This window comes from Corvus moneduloides, chromosome Z (genome assembly GCF_009650955.1).
Source record: "Corvus moneduloides isolate bCorMon1 chromosome Z, bCorMon1.pri, whole genome shotgun sequence".
NCBI classification, from domain to species: Eukaryota; Metazoa; Chordata; class Aves; order Passeriformes; family Corvidae; genus Corvus; species Corvus moneduloides.
In genome coordinates, this window is record NC_045511.1 from 9,780,693 (window position 1) to 9,803,991 (window position 23,299).

The 23,299-nt window shown below is 37.6% G+C and overlaps 1 protein-coding gene across 1 annotated transcript in view; it reads left to right on the forward strand.

Annotated features, from left to right (window-relative positions):
• Positions 1-23,299, forward strand: part of HCN1 (hyperpolarization activated cyclic nucleotide gated potassium channel 1) — a 207,241-nt gene that overhangs the window by 179,718 nt on the left and 4,224 nt on the right. The window contains exons 6-7 of the mRNA XM_032096554.1: positions 4,810-5,050; positions 22,834-22,998. Coding sequence (XP_031952445.1) covers positions 4,810-5,050; positions 22,834-22,998 — 406 coding nt within the window. The remainder of the gene's footprint in view (positions 1-4,809; positions 5,051-22,833; positions 22,999-23,299) is intronic.

Sequence of the window (23,299 nt, forward strand, 5' to 3'; positions counted from 1 at the left end):
TTTTAAGTAAAATTTGAACAGTCTCTGTGTTGAAACTGATCAATGTAATTGAAAAATGGAAAATTGTGGCAATCCCATTCAAAGAGAAGAAATGTACATAGTTGTTGTTACTTACATGAAAAGCCTCTGAGCAAAATTTATTTTTAAGTCACATTCTGTAGAGATGATTAAACAGAATGTGTCAAAGCAATTTGAATGATTTCAGGTGCACCACAAATTAAGAATATTGCATCCCATGGCCACATGTAGATTTTCTGGCATTTAACAAGTTGTTAGAAAATGATGTAGTCATTCCCTCAGTGGGCTACTAATCCTAGTCCTCCTGACTGCCTGCTGTCATAAAACCTGTGAGAACTTAGTATCAGTGAGATGTCTCCTTTCTGCCAAACTTGACTATAATTGACCAATGGGTTAAAAAATTACAGGAAATCATGAACAAATACAGAATATAGCTCCTTAAAACTGGGTTTAAATATATCTAACCTGATCAAACAGCCCCAAATCCCCAAATATAATGCTTTTTTCTATAGTTCTCTCTTAATGGTGGTTTAGTAATTTTTAATTTGTGAGTTATTTCTAAGAGAAAAAATAGTTTTCTCAATAAAGTGATTTCTTCCTTTCAATGATCAGGAAATTAAGACTAATTTAGTTTTGCATCCTTTGAAAGCAAAATGTAAAGGGAGAAAACTCAGAAAAAAAATGCATTGTTACAGTTACACACTAGATTTTTGCAATAATATGTAAAAGTGACCAAACAAAGCTAAGCTATTTTTCTAAATGCCCTACACATAAGAAGAATACAGTTTGTAGACGGAGGTAGTAGCTTTTATTAGCTCAACTAAATTACTGAGAAAAAGTAAAGAACTTTTCAGGCATACAGCTCTTTCAAGAACTTTTCCTTCTTTAAAGCAACAGGATTTTCCAGTCAGTCTAACTAAAAGCACTACATACATCTAAAAATATTCTGGAAAAGAGATCCTATAAACTTGTAGAGATGCCATCAGAGAATCCCAGTCACAGCTGGGACAGCCTAGTGACTGCTTCTATAATATCTTGAGATGCTTCAGAGCAGCCATCAAGAAATATTGAACCCACACAAAATGATAATATCTGACACTTTAACATCAGTTTGAAAAAATATCCAGAAAGGTCAAGAGGAGTAATAAACCCAATATAGTACAAAGGAGCAGAAGCCAGTGTAATTACCTAACCAATCTCCTATATAAAGCAGACCATTGCACCTCTGATTTAATTCTTGTGTAAGAGACCAGCAACTGGAATAGATCAACACTTGTTCCATGTAGGTCTGAATCATTCTTGCTCTTTAACTATTTCAGCTATATAATGCACTCCTAATCCCTTCCTCAAGCTTCATTTGGTATTTTCTTACCTGATGCTTTTCTCAGGTTTCATTTGGTATTTTCTTCAGATAGAGGTGAGACAAAATCTCATTTAATTAAGATATCATATTGGGCAGCATAGTCTGGTTCCAGCCTAGCTCCAAAGAATTCAAAGAAAAATATGAGTGAAAGAATTAAAAGAAAAATATGAGTGAAAGAATTAAAAAAAAAAATTTGAGTAAAAGATTTTTCTCTGTACAAAATGTCAACTCTTAATTTGTCAGCTTGTTCTTTTGTTACCTCTCTTTTAAAACACAGAACTTTTTCTCCTAGTACTTTCTGAGTTACATAAAAACACTTTCATAATCTTTACTGTTTCTTTCTCCCCAGGATGATATTTAAAGTAATACACAAGAACCTGAAATTGCAGAACTGCCTGTAATTAAGACTTAGGAAAATATATTTTACTTGCTTTGAATGATCTCATATTTAAATAAAAGAACACTTTAAAGAAAAACAAAACACTTAAAAATGACACATTTCTTTCTCCCTCAGTAATTTTCCACCTTCTAACATCTTAAATAAGGCAAGTTTGTACTTTAGCACAAACTTTCACAGAAAACTAATCAACAAAATGAATGCATTACTAGGAATAACAGCTGAAATTACCACAGCAGGGTGGTTTTGTAGCTATGTTGGTACCTTCATTAGGCAACTCAGACTGAGCAGGATAATGTGTGTGTATACATGGGTATATCCAGATACAGATTACATAATGTGCGAGAAAGGTGGGAAGAAGATTGACCCGTAAGAGGACATGAAATTCTAAGTGTGAAAATCCTCTTTTGAGGATGTGTTTTGTTGGGATTCCCCAGATGAGATGAATTCCTTTCTGCGTTGGCAGGACTGGGTCTGCACAAAGGAGTCATCTAGGTCTGAATTCTCCCTTCTCTGCATATCTTGGTCTCTCCTATCATACTATTAACGATATGTTGCAGATAACTTTGCGCTTTTTTTCCGATTTCCCTTTTGTTTACTTCACCTGCCCTACTTCTCAGCTTTCACTCCAGACACCTATTTTCCAAGTTTTGTGTTCCTGTGTTCTCATGTTTCAGCAGTTTCCATTTCTCATTTTGTTTTTAAAGTCAAGCTTCCTGCCTTCTTTTTTCCTGTCTGTTTTTTTCTGGGTCTTTGTGTTCCTTCTTTTTGTTTTCCTCCCATTCTCTCTTTCATAGTACTACTCCACCTAAGTCTATTTTACTCTTTCTTCCTAATCTTGACTGGAGTTGAACTTTCTACTCTCCCAGCCTTTTCTGTGCTTCCCCACCAGCTTCTATATAATTTCCAGTCAATTTTTGCTTTCTTTAGTAATTTCCTTTCTCTCCCTCCTGGGCATGCAAGACAAGCTATTCACTTTCAGAACCAGAAAACAAGCAGCAAGCCTACTGAAAAGTCCCTGAGCAAGACAAGACAAGTAATAGTTATTGCCAGCATCAGTGGAGATGGCAGCAAGGCAGTCTCACAGGGAGCAGAGGATGTAGTCTGGGGCTCCTCATGGGATACCACTGTACTGCTAGCAGTGGGGGAAGCAAATAACTTTCCTTTGGGAGGGAGGTGATGGCTGGAGCTTTACTAAGAAATGGAGAGTTTAAAAAAGAAGGAAAACAAGCTTCTCATGCTTTAGAAAGACATCCAGTTGGAATCTCATTGTGATATTTATTGCATCATAAAAAAATATACGTAGAGGGTGTTTTTGGATTACCCCTCTTGACTTACTGACTCAGCAGTATTCACAGATTTGAATGTCACCTATCTGGCAGTTCATAAATTGCAGTGCTGTTACTTGAGATAATGTTTAGATTCAGGCAAACAGAAGGTATCTTGCATAAAATTTACTATGTGTTTTTACAAGGGGGACTACTTTGTGGGGTGCCTGGTGAGACATTTTGTTCCAATTTACTTTTCTAAGTCCCACTAGATTTATTTGGAAAGGATGCGATTGCTCAGGGAAAGGTGGTTGTTCCTTCACTCTCTTCACTCTTCATGCACTTGCTTGTTAATTGCTTCAGTAGCAAATGGCTTCTCTTCAGAGGGGGATTCCCCTTCTTTCCCAGATTCAAGGGAACTGATTTGAAGAACCCAATATGGTTTTGTTGCTTGTGGTGTGAAATTACCTGAACTTCCCCATCCTGTCTACAAGCAGGATATTACATTTTGGGACTGGCAGAGGAAAAGTATTTGTCTGATCTGTGGATAAGCATATCCGAGCTTCATGCTCAGAGAGTTGTCTGCATGGCACATATGAGATATATGAGACAGCAGATGTATATGAAGTTGAAAAAGGCCCTTCCAGAAGGAATGCAGTCAAGGGAGTGAGAGCACTGGTAGGTGGAATGTCTCCTTTACATCAATCTTGAAGCCTTGGATTAGTGTAAGAAATGCTAGGGGTACTCCACTGACAATAAAGGCATATTTAGTTTTGCGAAGCAGTTAGGTGACTTCTGGCTGTATTTTTCTTTTATTTGCTCTGTTTGCATTTGTATACAGATGATTATATTTGCTCTTCCTGTCATGTTGAGTTTGCTACCTCAGTAGATGTTGCCTGCCTGAGCCCTCTCCATGAGTAATACTGATTAGTCTCACTTTTTCAATACAATGTTAAATCTGTAATGGCAACTGACCATGTTAATTTCCTAAGACAATGTAAGGTCTGCAAGAATGAGCTTGGAAATATTTCAGAAATTGTTCATAGGGTTTTGTTTTGGTTTTATTTATTTAAAGCAAGTACGATACTTACAGCTTTTTTTGGTACTAATATTTTCATGTAGATGTTCTCTGTAGGTGTGCTCTGTAAATGCAGTTTCTCCTTGGTAGGAGAAACCCTTAAGGCCCTAGAAAAATACTAGTGCTTTCTGCATATAGGGGTCTACTTTATACATATCTCTTGGAAGGGCAGAAATGTATGTCTCTGTGTTTATAAAATGAATTAGAAACTGTGAAGGAAATTTTCCTGTTGATTTCAGTAACGTATATTTATATTATCACTGGATATGTTCAGAAAGATGTTACTGGTGCAATATTTGGGAAACACAGGGCTTGCATAACTTCATCGCTTAATATAGTTATTGCAACAGCCAATCTTGTTGTCAAGCAGTGTAACTCCTATTTAATTTTTATCTTTCTGTCATATTTTGCCCTTAAACTCCAATGGCAATAATAATAAATAACATGTGAAAAGTCACCAGAAGGAGACAGCCTTTAACCTTAGAAATACAAGTCACACTGCACTTTTGTTTCACTAGAAACAGATGAAAATACATTCTAAAGTAAGCAGAGAGACACAGAAAAGTCCCAATATGAGCATAAAGAAATTCTTTGTAAGGAAAGCAGAAAGTTTCTTTTTTTCAATGCCCATCATATTGTACATATTTATTGACCATTATTATCATGATGTTTCCTTCCCATTTAGGAGATTGTCAACTTCAATTGTCGGAAGCTGGTGGCTACAATGCCTCTTTTTGCTAATGCAGACCCAAATTTTGTGACTGCCATGCTAAGCAAACTGAGATTTGAGGTGTTCCAACCTGGAGATTATATTATCCGAGAAGGGGCTGTGGGTAAGAAGATGTATTTCATTCAACACGGTGTTGCTGGTGTCATCACCAAATCCAATAAGGAGCTGAAGCTGACAGATGGCTCTTACTTTGGAGGTGAGTAGGAAAAAATGAATGATAATACTGGAGTGAATGCACTAGAACAAAACATGTTCAGATAACAGACAAAAAGAGACTTCTGAGTAAGTCAGCTAAGAGTCATTTGCCTAGACAATTCAAACTGCAGTGAAGAGTTTGCAAAATATTTTTGAATAAAATATTCAGAGTCTGCTTACTGTTGTGAGGACAGCTATTAAAAATGCAGAATGACCTTCCAGAATTTTGAAGTTATCTTAAATTCAGAGCACTGTTATTTAATAGACAATATTTAAATAAAAATATAATTACAGTAATTTTATAGCTTTTGAAAGGAAAAATTGACAGAATTAGTATTTTTAAGAGAATACAATTTTTTGAGTCATAAATCTAAAGGTAAAAATCATAGTAAGGATTGCAAAATTACCAGTGAATAGAAGAGCATTATTTGCATGGGATATTTTGTAATTCATGAATATTTCAAGATGTTATTAGTGCTTTTTCACTGAATTCTAGCATACATCCATGTTTATCCTTCCAATATATACTATGAGAAATTGGACTTCCTATCTGACTAGGTAGATTTCTAATAGATGTATATTAATAAAAACCAGGCATTAATTTTAATCCTAATTAAATTAATCTGGTAATCCTAATGAAAAATGACTTTTTGCTTAGATGAAGGCATCTGAATATTTATATTTCAATGAAAGCAATTGCTTTTCTTACATATAATAATTGATGATATAAAATAGTTGTTCCCTGTGACTGTAAATTGTCTTTGTGCAATAGAATAGGTGTCTGCTTCCATAAGCAGCAGAAAGGCTGGTTTTCCGAAGCTGCTTGAATATCTGTGTGTGTACCACTGCTGCCCATGAGACTTGCAGTTAGCCGGTCATTGTATTAATTTGCTGTTTAATTCTGTCAATGATCCCACAACTGACCTGAACGCCTTTTAGAAAATGCTCAATTGTAAGCCTAATCAGTGCCATTTAGTTGGTATACAGAAGGGGGAGGCTAAGAAAAGTGAATTTGGCTCAATGTTTGAATTGGGCTACAGAGTTACTTAACTAATTCCATTTTAGAATAATGTGCTAAAGCAATTGCTCCTGATCCGGCCCACAGACCTTGTCACTCTGAAGTAGCCTCTGCAAGGTGATTTGTATCACCAGTATTTGTAGAAGTGCTTTGGTAAAGAGGTCTTGTGCTTACCCCACAGGATTAATCTGTAGATGCTGAAGACAGGAGATTAAGCAGAAAGAAAAGGTAAATGCTGAGGATGAAGAAACAGAGCAACCTTGGTCTTGGTCTTGGTCTCCTCTATGCTTAGCAGTGCCCTAGTTTATGAAAATGAGTTTGCAAGAGCCTGCTTGCTGAATCTGGCCATAATACTCCTCTGAACCAGCAGAGGATAAGAGGAGATTGCACATGAAAGTATTTTACATAACTGTCAGCCTGTTGTTGCAGTGCAAACAACTATTTAGCTCATCCTGTTCATCTGCTGCCCTTCTTAACAGGAATGCAGACAGAAAGATAAGCTACTTGCAATATCCAGACACTACAAGAACTTATTACACTGCATACCAAAGCACTTTTGGCCATCCAAACTGTAGCGGGGATGAGACAGGTGTTGCAAAAATGGATGGTAATGTATCCAAAGCCTGACAGCTACTGGGGCAAATGGAAGGTAATAGCTGCTGCTGTAGCATGCAGGGGTGAGGAGAGGTGAGGAGGGGCAAGTGCACAGGGAGAGAGAAGCTGAGAAAGGAAATGCCCTAAGATCCAAAGTGGAGTGGTTCAGATCTGTTGTGGCAAAACACCATATATTGTGAATTTCCAGAAGTATATTTCTAGCTCGGGAGAAGAAAAACCTATCTGGCTCAGAGAAGCTGTGGATGCCCTATCCATGGAAGTGTTTAAGGCTGGATTGGGCCCTGAGCAACATGATCTAGTGAATGTCATCCCAGCCCATGGCAGGGGGGTTAGAACTAGATGATCTTTAAGGTCCCTTATAACTTAAACCATTCTATGATTTTATAATTCTATGACTGCAGCTGAAAAGAGAGGAAACAATCACCAAATTAGATATCTGTGAATTGAAAAGGTTTGGATTGTCAAAGCAGAAAATAAAAAATAGTTCAAACATGCTTATCTCTCTGGAGAATGCCCTCTTTCCCTGAAGTGTGTATCAGAATCTGAGTAAAGCTTCTTGACCAAAGCAGACATGAGAAATATTGCACAGTAATAAAATAATAAACTGGAAGAGCAAGGCCCCATTCAAATCCTAAGACAAATAACCACTTTTTTGCTTAATGGAGAGATGAGAAATCTGAGGTTGATGCTCTGTTTAAGATGATGCTACTTAAAACAACAGATCTGTATAGCTCCCAGGTCTGACACAATACATCAATATCAGCATTTGTGCTCCCAGAAGCAAGTAAAGGGCACACAGGTGACAGGGTGCCATGCCTAAACAGATGCTTTTTCAACTTCTGAATGTCTTATGATTTGAAAGTTCCTTGTCCCAGCTCAGAGATGCGAACTTCTGTCTTTCAGGTATGCCCCAGAGCTGAGTTACTTCGGGGCCTTGACTCTGGAGAGATTTGTAGGCTTACCTCCAGAACTCAGTGGAGGGTTTCACCAGTGTAGCGGGTTCGGTTTGTAACCGGGCAGAAACACCAATTTAGTGTAGTGGTTTGGTCCAAAATACTCATTACTGTTTACCTTCTGTGAGATAAGAATTAGGAGAAATGCAAAGCAGGCACCAAACTTGAAAGACTATAAAGAAGTTTATTAACAGACCTTAAAAAGAGGAAAAAAAAATCATACCACACCTTCAGAACACTTCTCCTCCCCCCACCTTTCTCCCTTCTCCCACTGACAATGTAAAAAGACAACCCTTGAGATGTTCAGCCTGTTTACCACTTCCATAATAACCTTGTTCAGTCCATTTAGGAAGAGGAGTCTCTCTTGCCCATGCTATGAAAACATTATCACAACAAGACAGCCGCCCGGGTTGGTTCTCTGCTCGCATGTGAGTCCCTTCCCTCAACTTGCAGCTTTTCCCACAACTGCTTTCGAGGGTCCACTCTTGAATTACTGGGGTACAATTTTAAGGTTGAGCCCTTCAGAAACAAAAGTTCTCTTCACCCATCTCTGGGAGCATTTCATCTCTAAGAACAGAGGTCCTTCTCCTTTCCCTGGGAGCAAAGGGTCCTCCTCATCTTTATCTCTAGGATTATCTCTGGGAGCATCTCTACGAACTGAGGTCTTCTCCTTTTCCATTTGGAGCAAAAGTCCTCATCGCTTCCATCTCTCCGTGTTCAAATTTCTCATGAAATTACAGCTGGTTCAGCATCTGCCTATCTCAGCGCAGGTGCTTTTGCTCACAAGTACAAGTTGAACGCTCCACCCCCCATGCCTTCATGAAATTACAGCAGGTACTCTGATATATCATAGCTTTACAACAGAATTTCAGCTTTAAGCGTCTCCTCTTTCTTCTCCCTCAGGTTTTCAGCTCTTCACAGCACTAAAAGGGTCAATCTCACCCGGGTCTTGCAGCTGGAATTTCACTTATTGCTGTTGGTCACATGATCTTTTGTCGGACAGCGGTGCAGCTTCAGCTGAATCTTGGCCACACCGGAGAGGGGGAGCCGGGCCGCTCCGTCTGCACAGAGCAGGGCTGGGGGGGGGGAGCTGTTCCACAGGTGGAACAGGGCCCATCGGCTCCAGGATGGCCGTGGCCTGGCCCAAGCAGGGCCTGGGCTGGGCCCACCAGTCCCCGCATGGGGCCCGCAGCCACCTGTCCCAGCACCGGAAACAAGAGAGGGCTGGGGGGGGGGAGGTTGTCCATTCTTAAGTGTGGATCACAGAGGCGGTCACAACTTTAAGTGGCTCAAAGAATTGTCCATATTCAAACTGGCGAGCTGATAGGTTCTGTCAGGTCACAGAGGAAGCTGTAAGCACCCCTTTGCAAGAACATCACTTCCGGGACTATGCTTGCTAACCCATGACAACCAGCATGCTGCCTTGGATTTGGAAAACATTTCTCAAACTCTTAATATGTAAAATATTTCTGTGCTAACATTATATCAGTAAAAATATTTAGGTAAAAAAGCTTACCAGTAAAAAACAACAACCCTTAAGTTGTGGGAGAACTGGAGATTAGTGTGAAAGCCAAGATTTCAGAGGAACCAAAGCAGTATCACCAGTATTTGAGAGTGACTTGAATGGAGACTGTTGGGAGAATGAAAGCCTGGAAAACCAAAAGTTGCAGTAAAAAAGAGGAAATATCTTGATGTTTGAAACTGATGTTGAACATTTAAATTCTCTTGCCTAATTTTTTTTAAATTAAAAACAGCTTTCCCTATAGATCTGGTCTAATAGGAAACTAGATAAACCTTACCATTGCTGGGTAATTCTTCTCAAAAAGAACATGCCTGGATAACCACCAGTGGAATAGATGAATCTGACTACACTTCTGCTGTACTTCTTCTGTTTATTTTTAAGGGACATGCAAAGTGATGACAGTAGAAAGATCAGGGCTTGACTACTGTCTGCCTCCTTCCTCATCTGTGCTCACTGGTTTCTCCTTTGGGGAGGGAAGGAGTAAATAGAAGACTGTAACCACAGAGATCTTGTGGTTTGTTTCTTGGTATTTATGTGGGAAGAGCATTTTGTCCCTTGACCTTGATGTGCGTTCATAAATACAATCTTCTTGAACTTTGCGTGCAGGAGCATTATTTAGCCCAGCAGTGTGAACAGTGCTCATTTTCATCCCAGTAAGTGTTTTTTTTCAGACTACTGGTTGAAGGACATTATCACCCTACATATCCAAGTGCTAGTAGGAATTTGAAAGCAGTTTCTGGTACTGTTTCATTGGCCATATTCCCCCTACCATTTTGCTGGAATTTGTAGAAAACACTAATTTTTTTACTGCCTTTCCTTAGAATCCCTGTCCTCACATGTATGTTCATGTGCGTTTTATAAAAGGGACAGGAATTAGACAAGGAAGAATACAGGAAAATAATTTTCACTGTACTGTGCAGTTATATAGTCATTTCTACATCAGTGAAATTATGTAAGCCACAGCTACCAGTGAAGAATCATGGGATTTTAATATTCTATAGCCATTTTATTTATTTTTAATTGAACTATATCTTATTTTTTTGAAACATCAGTGTATTTTTTTTATGTCTTCTTTCATTTTTTTACTTTCTGTTTGCTAATAGCTCCCCATTATTAGAAGTTTTGCTCCTAGTTCCCCATAATTAGGAATGGGATTGCTGCCACTATCAGCATAGCAGTGGAGGCATCTTTTCCTTTTACAAGTACAAGAGAAACTTCTCCCACTGACACTGATACATATTTTCTCTCACAGGATGAAATAAGGTTGCCCTCAATAGAAATTACCCTAGAATCATAGAAACATAGAATGTCTTGGGTTGAAAAGGATGTTTAACATAATTTAGTTCTGCTCCTTCCACCATGGTCAGGGGAATCTTTCACTAGACCAGGCTGCTGAGAGCCCCATCCAAGTATTCATCCTTGAACGCTTCCAGGGATAGAGCATCCACAACTTCTCTGGGCAGCCTGTGCCAATGTCTGACCACTCTCTCAGTAAAGAATTTTTTCCTAGTATCTAATGTAAATCTACTCTCTTTCAGTTTGAAGCCATTTCCCCTTGTCCTTTCACCACATGCTCTTGTAAAAAGTCTCTCTCTGTCTCTTGTAGACTACCTTCAGGTACCAGAGGATCACAATTAGGTCACCTCTAAGACTTCTCTTTTCCTGTTCTCTCAGCCTTTACTTATAGGAGAGATGTTCCAGCCCTCTGATCATCTCGGCCTCCTCTGGACTTGTTCCAACCGGTCCATGGCCTTCCTATCTTGAAGACCCCAGAACTAGATGCAATGCTCCAGAGGTCTCACCAGAGCAGAGGGGCACAATCCCCTCCCTCCCCTGCTGCCCACGGGGCTCTGGATGCAGCCCAGGACACATTTGGCTCTCTGGGCTGTGAGTGCCATGGCTGGGGCATGTCCAGCCTCTCACCCACCAGCACCCCCAAGTCCTGCTGGGCAGGGCTGCTCTCGGTCTGTTCATGCCCAGCCTGTGCTGATGCTGGGGTTTGTCCCTACCCAGGTGCAGCACCAGCACTTGGTCTTGTTAAACCTCATCAGATTGCCATGGGCCCCTTCTCGAGCTTGTCCAGGTCCCTCTGAATGGCATCCCATCCTTCAGATGTGTCATCCGCACTGCTCAGTTTGGATTCATCAGTAAATTTGCTGAGAGTGCACTCGATTCCTTAATTTATTTCATTAATGAAGACAGTACACACGACTGGTCCCAGTATGGATGCCTGAGGGACACCACTTGCCACTGATGTCGATCAGGACTCTGAGCCATTGACTGCTACCCTCAGGATGTGACCATGCAACCAATTTTTTATCCAAGGAATTATGATCTTCTCCTTCCAGCTGTAGGGTGAGTAACATGTGAATGAAGGTCAGGAGAGAAGGAATGGATGTTGTGGACTATGTTAACACACAGGACAAAACCGTAGGAAGAGTGTGGGGAGTGAGATAGGTATCAACAGAGAGAGGATGCCGTGGACAGGAGTCAGGTTGTGAGTGGTGCAAATAAATAGGAGACAGAGGAGCTGAGAGTGCAGGGGAACAGCATGGGCATGAGACTGATGGGAAAGGGAGGAAAAGGCAAGGGGGAAGCACACATCTGAACAACCTCCAGAAGCTGGAAAAGAGTGGGAAGCTGCTTTCACCTATCCCTTTTGAATAGTGAGTAGGAAAACCTGACTGCACATGTGTTTGCAGTTAAGCTGAATTGAAAGCTTGAGATCAACACACCTGAACTCAGCCTTCTTGGGATGGAGAATAAGAATCAGAAAGCAGGTGAAAAATACAAGCAATTGTATTTTGAGGATGTTGTGATTAAGAAGTTGTTTCATTTTTTTGTCATTTTGTCCAAGGTCATGCGTATCTATAGTTTACAATACTGAAAATACAAACTTAAGTACACAGCAGTGGATAATGACAGCTCCCCCATTTTTGCTTTCTCCGTCTCTGTGCGTATTTGTCTTTCTCTTTAATATCTTGGTAGTTCGAACGCATTTGTGATATAATCTCAATAATAAATGGTAGGAAGGAAATTGCCAGATTTCAATTCTGTTGAACCTTTTCCTCTCAGTACTAGGTGATTGGATTACAAATTACTCTTCTTGTGACAGGAGGAATTACTGAACAGATTCATTCTTCACTGTACCTATAAGATTGGCAAAATGCAAAGACTTTGACATCTTTAGGGATGAAGCACAAGAATATGAGTCTTTTGCTTATAGAAAAGATTAGTTCATCACTTACTGGGGCTTTACAGAGCAGAATTATTAACATATCTAATGAGCGTAATACTAATCTAATTTACCTATGCAAATACATATTGATAGAAACTGGTGTAATACCACTTCTGTGCGACAATTCTGATTTTTGCTGTTTCAGAATAAGTCCATAATAATATTATGTAAGTCAGTAATTCAAAATCTCTGATAATTACTCACATCAAACATGCAGGAGTGTAATAAACTAAAGAGAAGTTTGCTTTAATAAAATAAATCCTTTCCAATGATCTCCTTCCTCTTACTCAGATGGCTCCATGTGTGGCTCTTAAGGCTACTTCAGTCATCACAGTAAGATCGGGCCCTGCAATTTCTCTTTCCCTTCTGGAAAGGCCTTTTGCTCCCTCATACCTTGTGACCCTCCACTTCTCTGCATACCTCTCACACCAGACTCAGTCAGATGGTGTTCCCATGGACTCCACTACAGACCGCAGGCTCCTGCTTAGAGAACCAAGGGGAAAAGCAGCTTTCAGCCATTTGATAACTTGCCTAAGACTGTGAGCCCTGCGAACAGAAGAGTTTTAAGCTGTCCCAAAGTTAGTGCAGAGGACTTTGATGAGCAGGAGTGGTTTCATGAGGTCCTGTGTCCCTGCAGCCACCAGCCCTGTGGAGTCAGAGGAGGGGCTCGGGACCAGCAGTCCTGCTTCCGATAAGCACGCGCTGAGCTGCCTCCATGCTAAACTGGTGCGTTAGAGTGGGGCTGACATGCCTTCAGAGAGAAGAAGAAAGGAGTAACTACCCAACCAGTAAGACTCAGCACAGCTTACTCAAAGGGGGATTTTTGGGAACATGTTCAGGACTCTGCTGTTACTTCATTTGCTTTCTTGCTGGTGGACAGAGGCCTGACTGTTCACTGTGGTCTCATCCTGCTCTTTTCTGTAGTCACTGGCAAAATTCCTCTCAACCACAAAGGACACAAGATAAGACTGGTCTCCCTGCTATCTTTTCCTTTCTCCATCTGTTTTCCCACCTGTGTTTACATAGGCTTTCCTTCATGCAGCAGCCCAGACATATGTTCCAGGAAATTTAACCCCTTTTTTTCTGTTTTTAACAGATACTGTGTTAGAGCCAAAGGAATGCCGATATTGCTAGGGAAATCCAAACTGACTGTTAAGAAAGTGCAGATATATGAGCTAGGTCTGGGAGCCCCATGGAGGTTTTGTTAGTTGAAGGAGTTTCCTACTTCCAGTAGAGAAGCACAGCAATTCATGCTGCCCAACTTTTGATGTATCCGTTGCAGATCCCCCTCCCCATTGTTTTTCCTCCACTGAAAATCCCAATGGTATCATGCCACTTGGAGTCAGTAGATAAATCAGTTTTTAGACTAACCCAAACTCATACTGCTAATTTTTTTTTCCATCAACTTTCCAGGTATGTTGAACATGAAGAAATGAATGTGATTTTTTAAAAACTTTTTATTATATGTATGTATGAGTGTTACTGTGTGTGAATATGAAACTGTATTGACCTATCTCTTGCACTGTAATAAGACACAAATACATGTTTTATTTTAGTTAGTCAAAGGCAGATATAACTATCTGTGCTTCATGTCATCATTGATCTAGCAAATTTATCTAGAAAGCAGATTCTTATTGCCATCTTCCCAGACAACATCCCAGAGACATATTATAGCATCTTTTCTTTTTTGGTTTATTTTTTGTAACATGTAGTTCATGGAATACTTTCAATTTTAAATGTTTTATTTTGCTTAAATTATTTAATGCAGTTTTAACATTTATCCTTCTGCACTTGAAATTCTAATAAACTCTATCTTGCATTTGCTTCAGCTTGTAGAAGGCAAATCAGATGGAACTTCTTTGACCTACCTATTATTTATGGAGCTTTTCCCCCTTTCGGAACAGTAACTGTCAGTATATTTTAGACCAGTGCAGTGGAAAATAATACTATGGGAAATGTTGAGTCACTTTAGATTATATTTTGCCACTTATTTTTTTCTGGTTACACTCTAGGTGCTTCCTTTTGATAGAATACTTTAAAAGATTTGCAGTATAATACGGATTATAAATAGAAAAAAATCTGTTGAAGTGCTTTACATATGGACAATATGATATGATATATAATTTTACATTTTGCAAAAGTACTGCATATGGCTACTCCTTATTCAAGAGTGGCGGATTAAGTCTTTCAATATTCATACTATAATCCAGATAGTCAATTATAAGCAGCCCCACTGAGGTGCGATTATTCGTATTCTTGATGGCAGGGACATAATTAAATGCTTTAAGGGAGCAGGATCTCCACATCTCCATGCCAACTCATTTGTAAAACATTTTTCAGGTGAACAGTATAGAACATTTTTCTAAAAATATTGGCTGCAAGAGGGCCTAAAATTTAAATGTCTTTTTGGCACAGACTAATCTGCCATTTTGAGGCTACAATTCCTCATAATATTGTATAATTTCTTGTTGACAAGAAATTGTTGTGTTGTTCTTTTGACACCATATTTTATATGGAAAATAATAATCAGTCAGAAGGACTTCTTGCTATTGAAACCCAATATTCTTTTTAAAAGTCCAAGAGAATTTTTAGGAAGATAGAATGAAAATAACTTACTCTTTTATGCTTAAAGATTGAGGTTGATTTGGGTTTAGGAGTTTTATTAGTTAGCAAACATAAACATAAATTTAACAGCATTTGCAATAATAACACAAGTAATAAGTCTTGCAATCTGTAAGTATATATAAATTATAATTCTAATTTTTCAAGTTTGTTAACAGTACACATTTTTAAGCAGAATTTTAACTAAATATTTGAGTTTAGATAAAATATTTAATCTAAATAAAGAATATTTAAAATATTTAATCTAAATAATCTAGGAACTTTGATAATTTTTTTTATAATTTAATGAAAAAAAAAGTTTAATAAAGAATATTTTATAGCCAACTTGAATTCAAGTTGAATAGTTTAATTTGTAACTGTTATTGTTTGCCAAACTCAAGATTACAAGAGCATACCACCGAATATATAAGGCACTAAGTAGCTTTTTTCAATAGGGAATAAGCATCCATCTGAAAAAAAGTAGGAGTAAATGAATTACATAAAATCACTTTTGGCCTTTGACACAGTGAGTATAAAAACTAAATCTGTATTCAGGCATATTGTCTTAGAATCTAAGTTTAATTATTTTTTTTTAAGGCAAATGAAATTATTATCATTAAAGTTGTGAGCTTCTACAAAATAATAAATAGACTATCTTCGTCTCTCTTTGTAGAAAGAACATTTTCTTAAAGTAGAAGAAAATCATATAGATGCTCTGTTATAAACAGCATTAAAGATAAAATATGCACTTGCATTTCTATTTTATAAAATTATCCTAAGCTTCTGTTCTGTCTAAACAGAGCTTTCTTAGAAGAATTTGACTGAAGAGTGGAAAACAGGCAGGATGTAAGAAATGTTTGTAATGGATGTGGCACTCAGTGCCAGGGTCTGGCTGACAGGGTGAGGTTCAGTTAAAGGTGGGACTTGATTACCTAAGAGGTCTTTTCCAACCTCAGTGATCCCGTGTTTCTGTAACTGGCTTTTGTTCGGAAAACTTGGCCACAGCTATTTTCAGTACTTGCACATGAAAAAAGCAAAGAGAGGTCAGGATGGAAAATAAAAAGTCCCTGGTAAGATAACTTTCCACTTTCTAGACAAGAAACTGGTTTCTCCTAGTAAGTGGCATAAAAGACATATTTGGAGCTAGGTAAAGAAAGGAACATACTCTCAGGGTTGTTGGCAAACCCTAAATAAATATGAAATTTTTTTAAGTATTTGAATTTATAGAAATTCTATCAAAGTTTGGGTCGATTAAATGTAGGCAGTTCTTTTCAGAGGAATAATTTTTCCCCAAATAAGTTTTTGCTATCTCTTTTGCTAAAGTTATATTAAATTAAATAAAATATGATAAATTAAACAGTGAACATGCAGAGAGCTCAGGTATCAGTCTTCAGAGACAAATTTCAAATTACTACAAACAGGCAATAAAAATGTCAGGTAAACTAACCTATGGGGTTTTTGGTTGGTTGGTTTGGGGTTTGTTTGTTTGTTTGTTTGTTTGGGTTTTTTAATAGGATGACTAATAAGGGCAACAGCTATCACAAATTACAAATACAAACATTTAAATTAGGTTCGGGTAAATAGTTTAAAAAGTGACAAAAGACTGAACATGGGATATTACAGAAGGTGCTTTTAATTCTAATCAGCAATTTTCAGTCCCTCTTCAAAATAGTAACTACTCAGTCATGTATTCAGGCTGCTTTATGAACCGTCTCTCCAACTGATGAACCCAGATATCTGAAAGCAGCTCAACAGACAACTACTGCTGTCAGTTTGTAAATGAAGAGGTCATGAAGGCAGTACCTGATAACTCAAACTGACTTGTCTGCAGTTCCATATTTAGTGTAAACATGGAGGCAAAAACTGCAGGTTTTTCATGGCTTCCTTTTGGACGGTCCAGATTATAAATCTGGCTGTAAAAGGCAGGAATTATCTCCATTTTTCTTCCTCCTTAAGTTCTCTCCCTTGCTGCAGAAATGTTCCTCTTGAGCAGTGACTATTTTTTAGGCTTTCTTAAATGTAGAACTGAATTTTTTAGAACACATTTAATTGGCTCAAACTACATTCTGAGTAATTTTAAGACCTGGTGGTAGTTATTTAAGTAACTATAATAAAAAGAAGCATACCTCTGGGTTTACCATTCTGTACCCTAGTGATAATATCCTGAAAGATAAAAAGAACACATTAAAAAAGAGGAAAAAATATAAATGCATTTCATGTTTTCCAGAGTTTAATAAAGAAAAAGGAAACAGAAACACAGATGCTTATGTTATCATGTTATCATATGAAACAGTTTCTCCCTGTTTTCTGTATTGGAAATGCTTAAGTCAACATGGAACTGGAAAATCACTCAATTTCTGAAAAAATAGGGTGCCTAGAAGCTTACTAATTTTTTTTTTTTTAATTGCTTGAAGTTTATATAGTCCTTTCCTAAAGCAAAAAAAACCCACCAACTATACTCATACTATGTGTTGTGAAGCTGGGAACAGAGTGCCCCATGCTGAATGTCCCTTACTGTGACTGGCACACCAAGAAAGTGCCCGTTAGCTCGCTTCTGCTCAGTGGGCAGCTTCAGCAGCTTGAAAGAAGTAAAAGAACTATTGATCTTTGTAACATGCCAAGGAGTTGCTGTAATGAAGAGCGGTTAGAAAATAAGAATAGCCTAAACATGGTGGTTCTGGGAAGCTGACTCTGAAGTCTTACAAGATGAGTGGATAGAAAGAGCACTTGTATATTTAAGTTTTGTCTACGGTAGTTTAGTAACTCATTGCTCTTTATAAAATAAACAATATTTTAATCCACCGTCCTGTTCTCAGAAAAGATTCCCAAGTCTGTTAGACTGACTGACCCAAGCTTTTCAATTGCTTTGATTTTCCATCTTTCTGCTGCTGCTGGAAGTAATCAAATAGCCTGAATAGCTGCTCACCCATTTGCACAGCAATCTATATGCCCACTAAAAGAAGAAACAAGTTTCCTGCTGAGGAACTGAGCAGTAGTCAGCTGTCCTCAGCTGGAAGGACATCTCACTAGACCCTGTAATGTTAAATGTGACAGATGATGGGAAATCACACAGCTTCAGAATGGGACAGAAATGCATAAAAACTGCTAGTTGTTTTTAATTTCTTTTAATATAGACATTATATAGCTAAAATACTGTTGAATACACTTATTCATTACTACAAAAATTTAATTTCTGCACCTAGTAAAGTGAACTTGTGCCATAGTTCTGATCTTCGTGTCCTTGCAAGACAAAGATACACATACAGTAATTTATTGTATTAATTTTCTGTTTATACAGTGTAACATCTAAGATAAAAAATGTGATCCATGGAGACAGAACTGGCTTGGTGTCCTTCAGTGAACTCACTAACTCCTGGACTTATAACTTACCTTTATCAACACAGTTCATCTGTTGAGGACACATTTTGTCTGCAAGGCAACTTTATATTGATACTTTAATTCCTGCAGATTTTAATCTCTAGTCAAATGTTAATATGACATATGAGGTTGAGTAATTACATCTGGAATATAATTTATATGTAAAATGAACAGATGATGAATGGAGAAGTATACATTCTCAGATAAACCGTACTGCTTCTCAGAGTAAAAAGAGGAATTTTCCTAGTCTGTATAAAATGGAAACCAGAAAATATTGCTAGGATGGCCAGTCGATACATTACCCATCTAACAAAGACTAAAGAAGAGATCAACATCGTACATGGTGCTACTGATCAATCTCCTCTACATCCATAAACAGCACTTAATTTCTCGAAGAAAAAAGTGTTTAGGCATCACATAGCAACCACGGAGGGGAAAAATTATCACGTACAGTATCAGTACAGTCCATAAGAACAATGAACCTTGGAATGAAAGTTGGAATCAAAACTTGATCCTTACAAAAGGCCTATTAATCCAAATTCTTTAAAATTCATCCTGTGGGCTGTGTCACCTTAACTCGTTCAGATTTTCCTGAAGTCAGGCTTCCTTATAGCTGTCTTTCAGGTATGTAGAATTTCTATGGGGAGTGTTGTCTCACATTAATGCAATAGTAAAATACAGCCTATGCATTCCCTCTTTTACAAGATACCGATATGGGCAAGCTTCTTTAGAAATCCATGGTGTTCCAAAAATTGAACCTGATGCTCTTGCTGAAATCCTGCCATAGAATCAAAGAATCACTTACAATGAAAAGACTTTTAGGATCATTGAGTCCAGCCGTTACAACTCCATCACTAAACCACGACCCATGTTTGTGTGCAGCCAATACATCGGTGATCGCTTTTGATTATTAGAATTTTCGGAACAAGCTTCACTTCAGACTTCTATCATTGCACTTTTTACTTAGTGTCTTCACAGAAAAAAGTACATTGTATTTGAGCCCATTTTCATATTCTTTTGAGGGCTGTATTGTTCTGTGGGAAAGACCTGATCCGAGCAGACCACAAATTATGATTTTCACAGATGAATTACTTACATTTGCATTAAATATGGACTTTAAGAACAAATTAATGTTTCTAGCACCATTCAGTGCTTTCAAACAGTCACTTTTCATTAGGGTAGTGATTGACATTTGTTTCATAATGTTCTAGGGAACAGTTGTCCAAAGAGATTAACTAATTAAAGTAAAATTTGCATTCAGAATTGAATTACAGGTTCATTGTAGCCTAATACATAATTATTAATTAGAATTGAAGAAATTCTTTTGTTTGGAAAGTAAAGACAGTAGTATTTGACACACTGAAAGTGTCAGCTTGAAGGCAATGCACCATGCCAAATGCAGATGGGAATATTAGTGAGTAATATCCTGCCAACACTTTATTTTTATGCTAATGGAGAACCTTGTTTGTCCAAGCTGTTTAAAAATAGTCTATGCGTTCTGTGTTTCACTGCACACTCCTATGCTATTATTGTATTTCCTAGTCTATTTAAATAAATTGAACATAAAGGAGAGCATAATTGATAAGGGCACCTGGTGTACTTGATGTCGCTAAGACTCATTTTAAATATGTCATGGATATTTTCATTACTTCATTCTTTTCATAAAAAACAAACACTTTGGTTTATTTAAATGAACACAAATGTTTGATGGGAACACATTTCAATATTCTATGTTCTTCCTCTCTGGTCCAGGTATGGAAGATTTCATATATTACGTCTTACTACTCTTGAGGGTCTGTTCCAAACAAAGAGCTGATAGATTAACACATACAATCAACAAACACCTTAGTCTTGTGGAAAGACTACAAACTATGCTATTGATACATATAACGAGGCAATATAGATGATGTGTCAGGGACTATAATACAGTTCTAATCAGTCAAGAAACATTGCTGGAAATGCAATAATGGGTATTAATCACACAGTGGGTTTTTTGTAAGAAAACTGTAGTTCATCTTTTGAATGAGACCATTCAACTGGACTTGAGAACACAAAGCTTTCTTTTCTTCCTGAGCAGGCAGGCTCCACAGATGCACTCCCTGACCAGTTCCTTGGCACTGGGATATTTGTCATATATTTTCTGACCCATTATATTATCTAACTAGTAGGATTACAGATAATAAAAGCCTTCCAGACATACATTCTTCAACCAGAAGTTGTGGTTTGACAGAGTCTGCAGATGGTAGTTTTCACTGATTTTTTTCCATTCACCTTACTTGACAAGAATAATAGAAGATGAAAAAAGGAAAAAAAAGCAATTATATTTGTTGCAGTAGTATCCACAAATTCCATGGTCTCATTGTCCTGTGATGAAATCTAACATTGTCTCTTATGGTTTTGTCCCATCCTTCTTGTTTAAGCAATCTACAATAAAGTGGTCAAGATTATTAATGATGAAAACTGTACTTTCTCTAATTCTTTCTGCAGAACGATAGATATTTAGGAGATGCTTGTTTTGTTTGGGGCATTTGATGCTTTTTAAACTCAAGTATTTGTTGAGCGTAGCAGAAAACACCTCTTTATGTGTCTTGTATTGTTTGCAGCACTTTTAATAGAAGAGAGCTGAAAATCAAGAGGTAATCATTAGTCACACAGTTTCCAGACAATTTTCTCTAAATTCAACCACATATTGTAAAACTTTATTCTTTGTGAGACTTAACATCTTAGGAAATGGAACAGGTATTGACTGGATTTAAGTGCTCCCTTTGGGCAAAACGTCCTTCTCTTGTAACTAAAATGCCATGGGTTCTGTCTAAAGAGAAGAGGTCAGGCTAAGCTAGGAGTGAGAAGAGGAAAGGACTGACTTCGGTTATACCTGGCTGGTTCTTTACAGTAAACTGTCATTATTTCATGGGCATCGAGTTTTGTGACTTTAGGTCAAGACTCTTACCAGTATTCTCTATAAATTCTCTACTCTACTCTCCCAGTAGTGTCTATAAATTCTCCCCAGAGCTGTTGGGGTTTAAGTACATTCTGTGCTAGTACAGGTCCAATGTTAATTTACTTTGATTTTTCCACTATAATTTAAGCATCTTATCCCCTAAGCCTTCAGGGCTAGGTGGCATGTGGAAATTCCTCAAGAAGAAGTATGAGACAAAAAAAATCAAACAAAAAATCCCCAAAATAAACTGAAAAACCCCCCAAAACCCACCAAAAAAACAAAAACAACAAAACTCAAACAAACAAAAACACAAACAAAAACACAAACAAAAACAAAAAAAAAAAAAAAACCAAAGAACTATGTTGGTACTTCATAGAATTGAAGTCTGTAGAATTACTTATTTGTTTTTCCACACTTGAAAATGATAGTTTGATTGAAATTGAGCCTGTGATGGAGAAAAAAGCAAGGTAGGAGACAGTTTCCTACTTTAGTGTTTAAATACAGGTATGAACTTGCACCGCTTGACTGCTGGAACTGAGCAGGGAAACTCTCTCACCCTGCCTGAGCTCAAGAATTCTTGATATTTCTAAGTGTGTTCTTACCCCACAGTTTGAAAAGCGGATCAACTCAAGCACTACTTTTTGCAAATAACTTTCTCATTTTCTGTATTTTAATCTAAATACACAAATAAATATTCTACCCCATATGTTTTGCTGTTACAAGCCTCAGACACCTTGGCCTCTATGCAGTCACCCTGTTAATGTGGGTTTGAGAATTAGAAGTCAAAAGTTTGGGGCTGCTTCTTGGGACTCTGCATATGGCTTTAGTTTCCACTGTTCCAGAATAAGGAATTCCTGTTGGGGGTACTTGCAGAGAAAAGGTACTACTAGACTAATCATATGAACTCCATTTTTTAATCTAATGAGAAAAAAAAGTCAAAACTTGTAAGTTTTCTCTCCTAAAATACCTAGAACATTAACCCCAAGGAAACAGAACGCACATTCATGCTTCAAGTATTTTTTCTCAGAACAGCTCTTATGTTAAAATATCATTATATCATGATATCATGTATTGCATTCATTTAGTAAATCTGGTGAATGATTAAAGGGATTGATCCTCTATATGGCAGCTGTATATTTAAAAGAAAATAAATAGAATCTCTTGGGTTAATTCAGCACTTTGGTTAATCAAAGTCATCAAGCTGTGTTTGACAGCTGATGGATCATTTCTTAGAACTTGAAGTACTATTTTAAAAAGGCTTGATAAAATCAGAGTTCAGACTCAGAAAACCTATAGGCAGGGCTCTTAAATGACATGAATTTTTTTTTCAAGAGTAGCAAAAATAGAATCAAATACCTTCAGAACTGTCCTGCAACCTTATGTAAGCAGAAGTAGAAAAAATTGCTGCTGTGTACTAAATTATTACTTTTTAGCACTCAGTCAATTTCTAACTTTAAAGTTCCACATGGTTCAGTAACTTCTTTGTTTTCAGTGTGTGCTGAATTTTTCTCTCCCCAGAGATTTGCCTTTTGACCAAGGGCCGTCGAACTGCCAGTGTACGAGCAGACACATACTGTCGCCTGTACTCCCTCTCAGTGGACAACTTCAATGAGGTCCTGGAAGAGTACCCCATGATGAGAAGGGCCTTTGAAACAGTGGCAATTGATCGACTTGACAGAATAGGTATTTATTTTTTTTGCATATGATTAATTCTTAAATCCCTTCTGCATTTTCTTTCCCTTGAGCTGCATGATAAAATACCCCTCTTTAGAAGTTTTTTTTTTCTGTTATACTGCAGTAAATGTTTTCTTGATCTATAAATAACACATGTATGCAGACAAGAAATTTTGCCATCTCATTTTTAAATAATAAAAACCGCCGACTTTTAGAAAGCTCTTGTACTCCTCTGAGGATTATTTTTCATACTTTAATTATCATTAGTATTATTTATTAATCCTGTAGATTTGTTTTGCTGTCTTCAGCA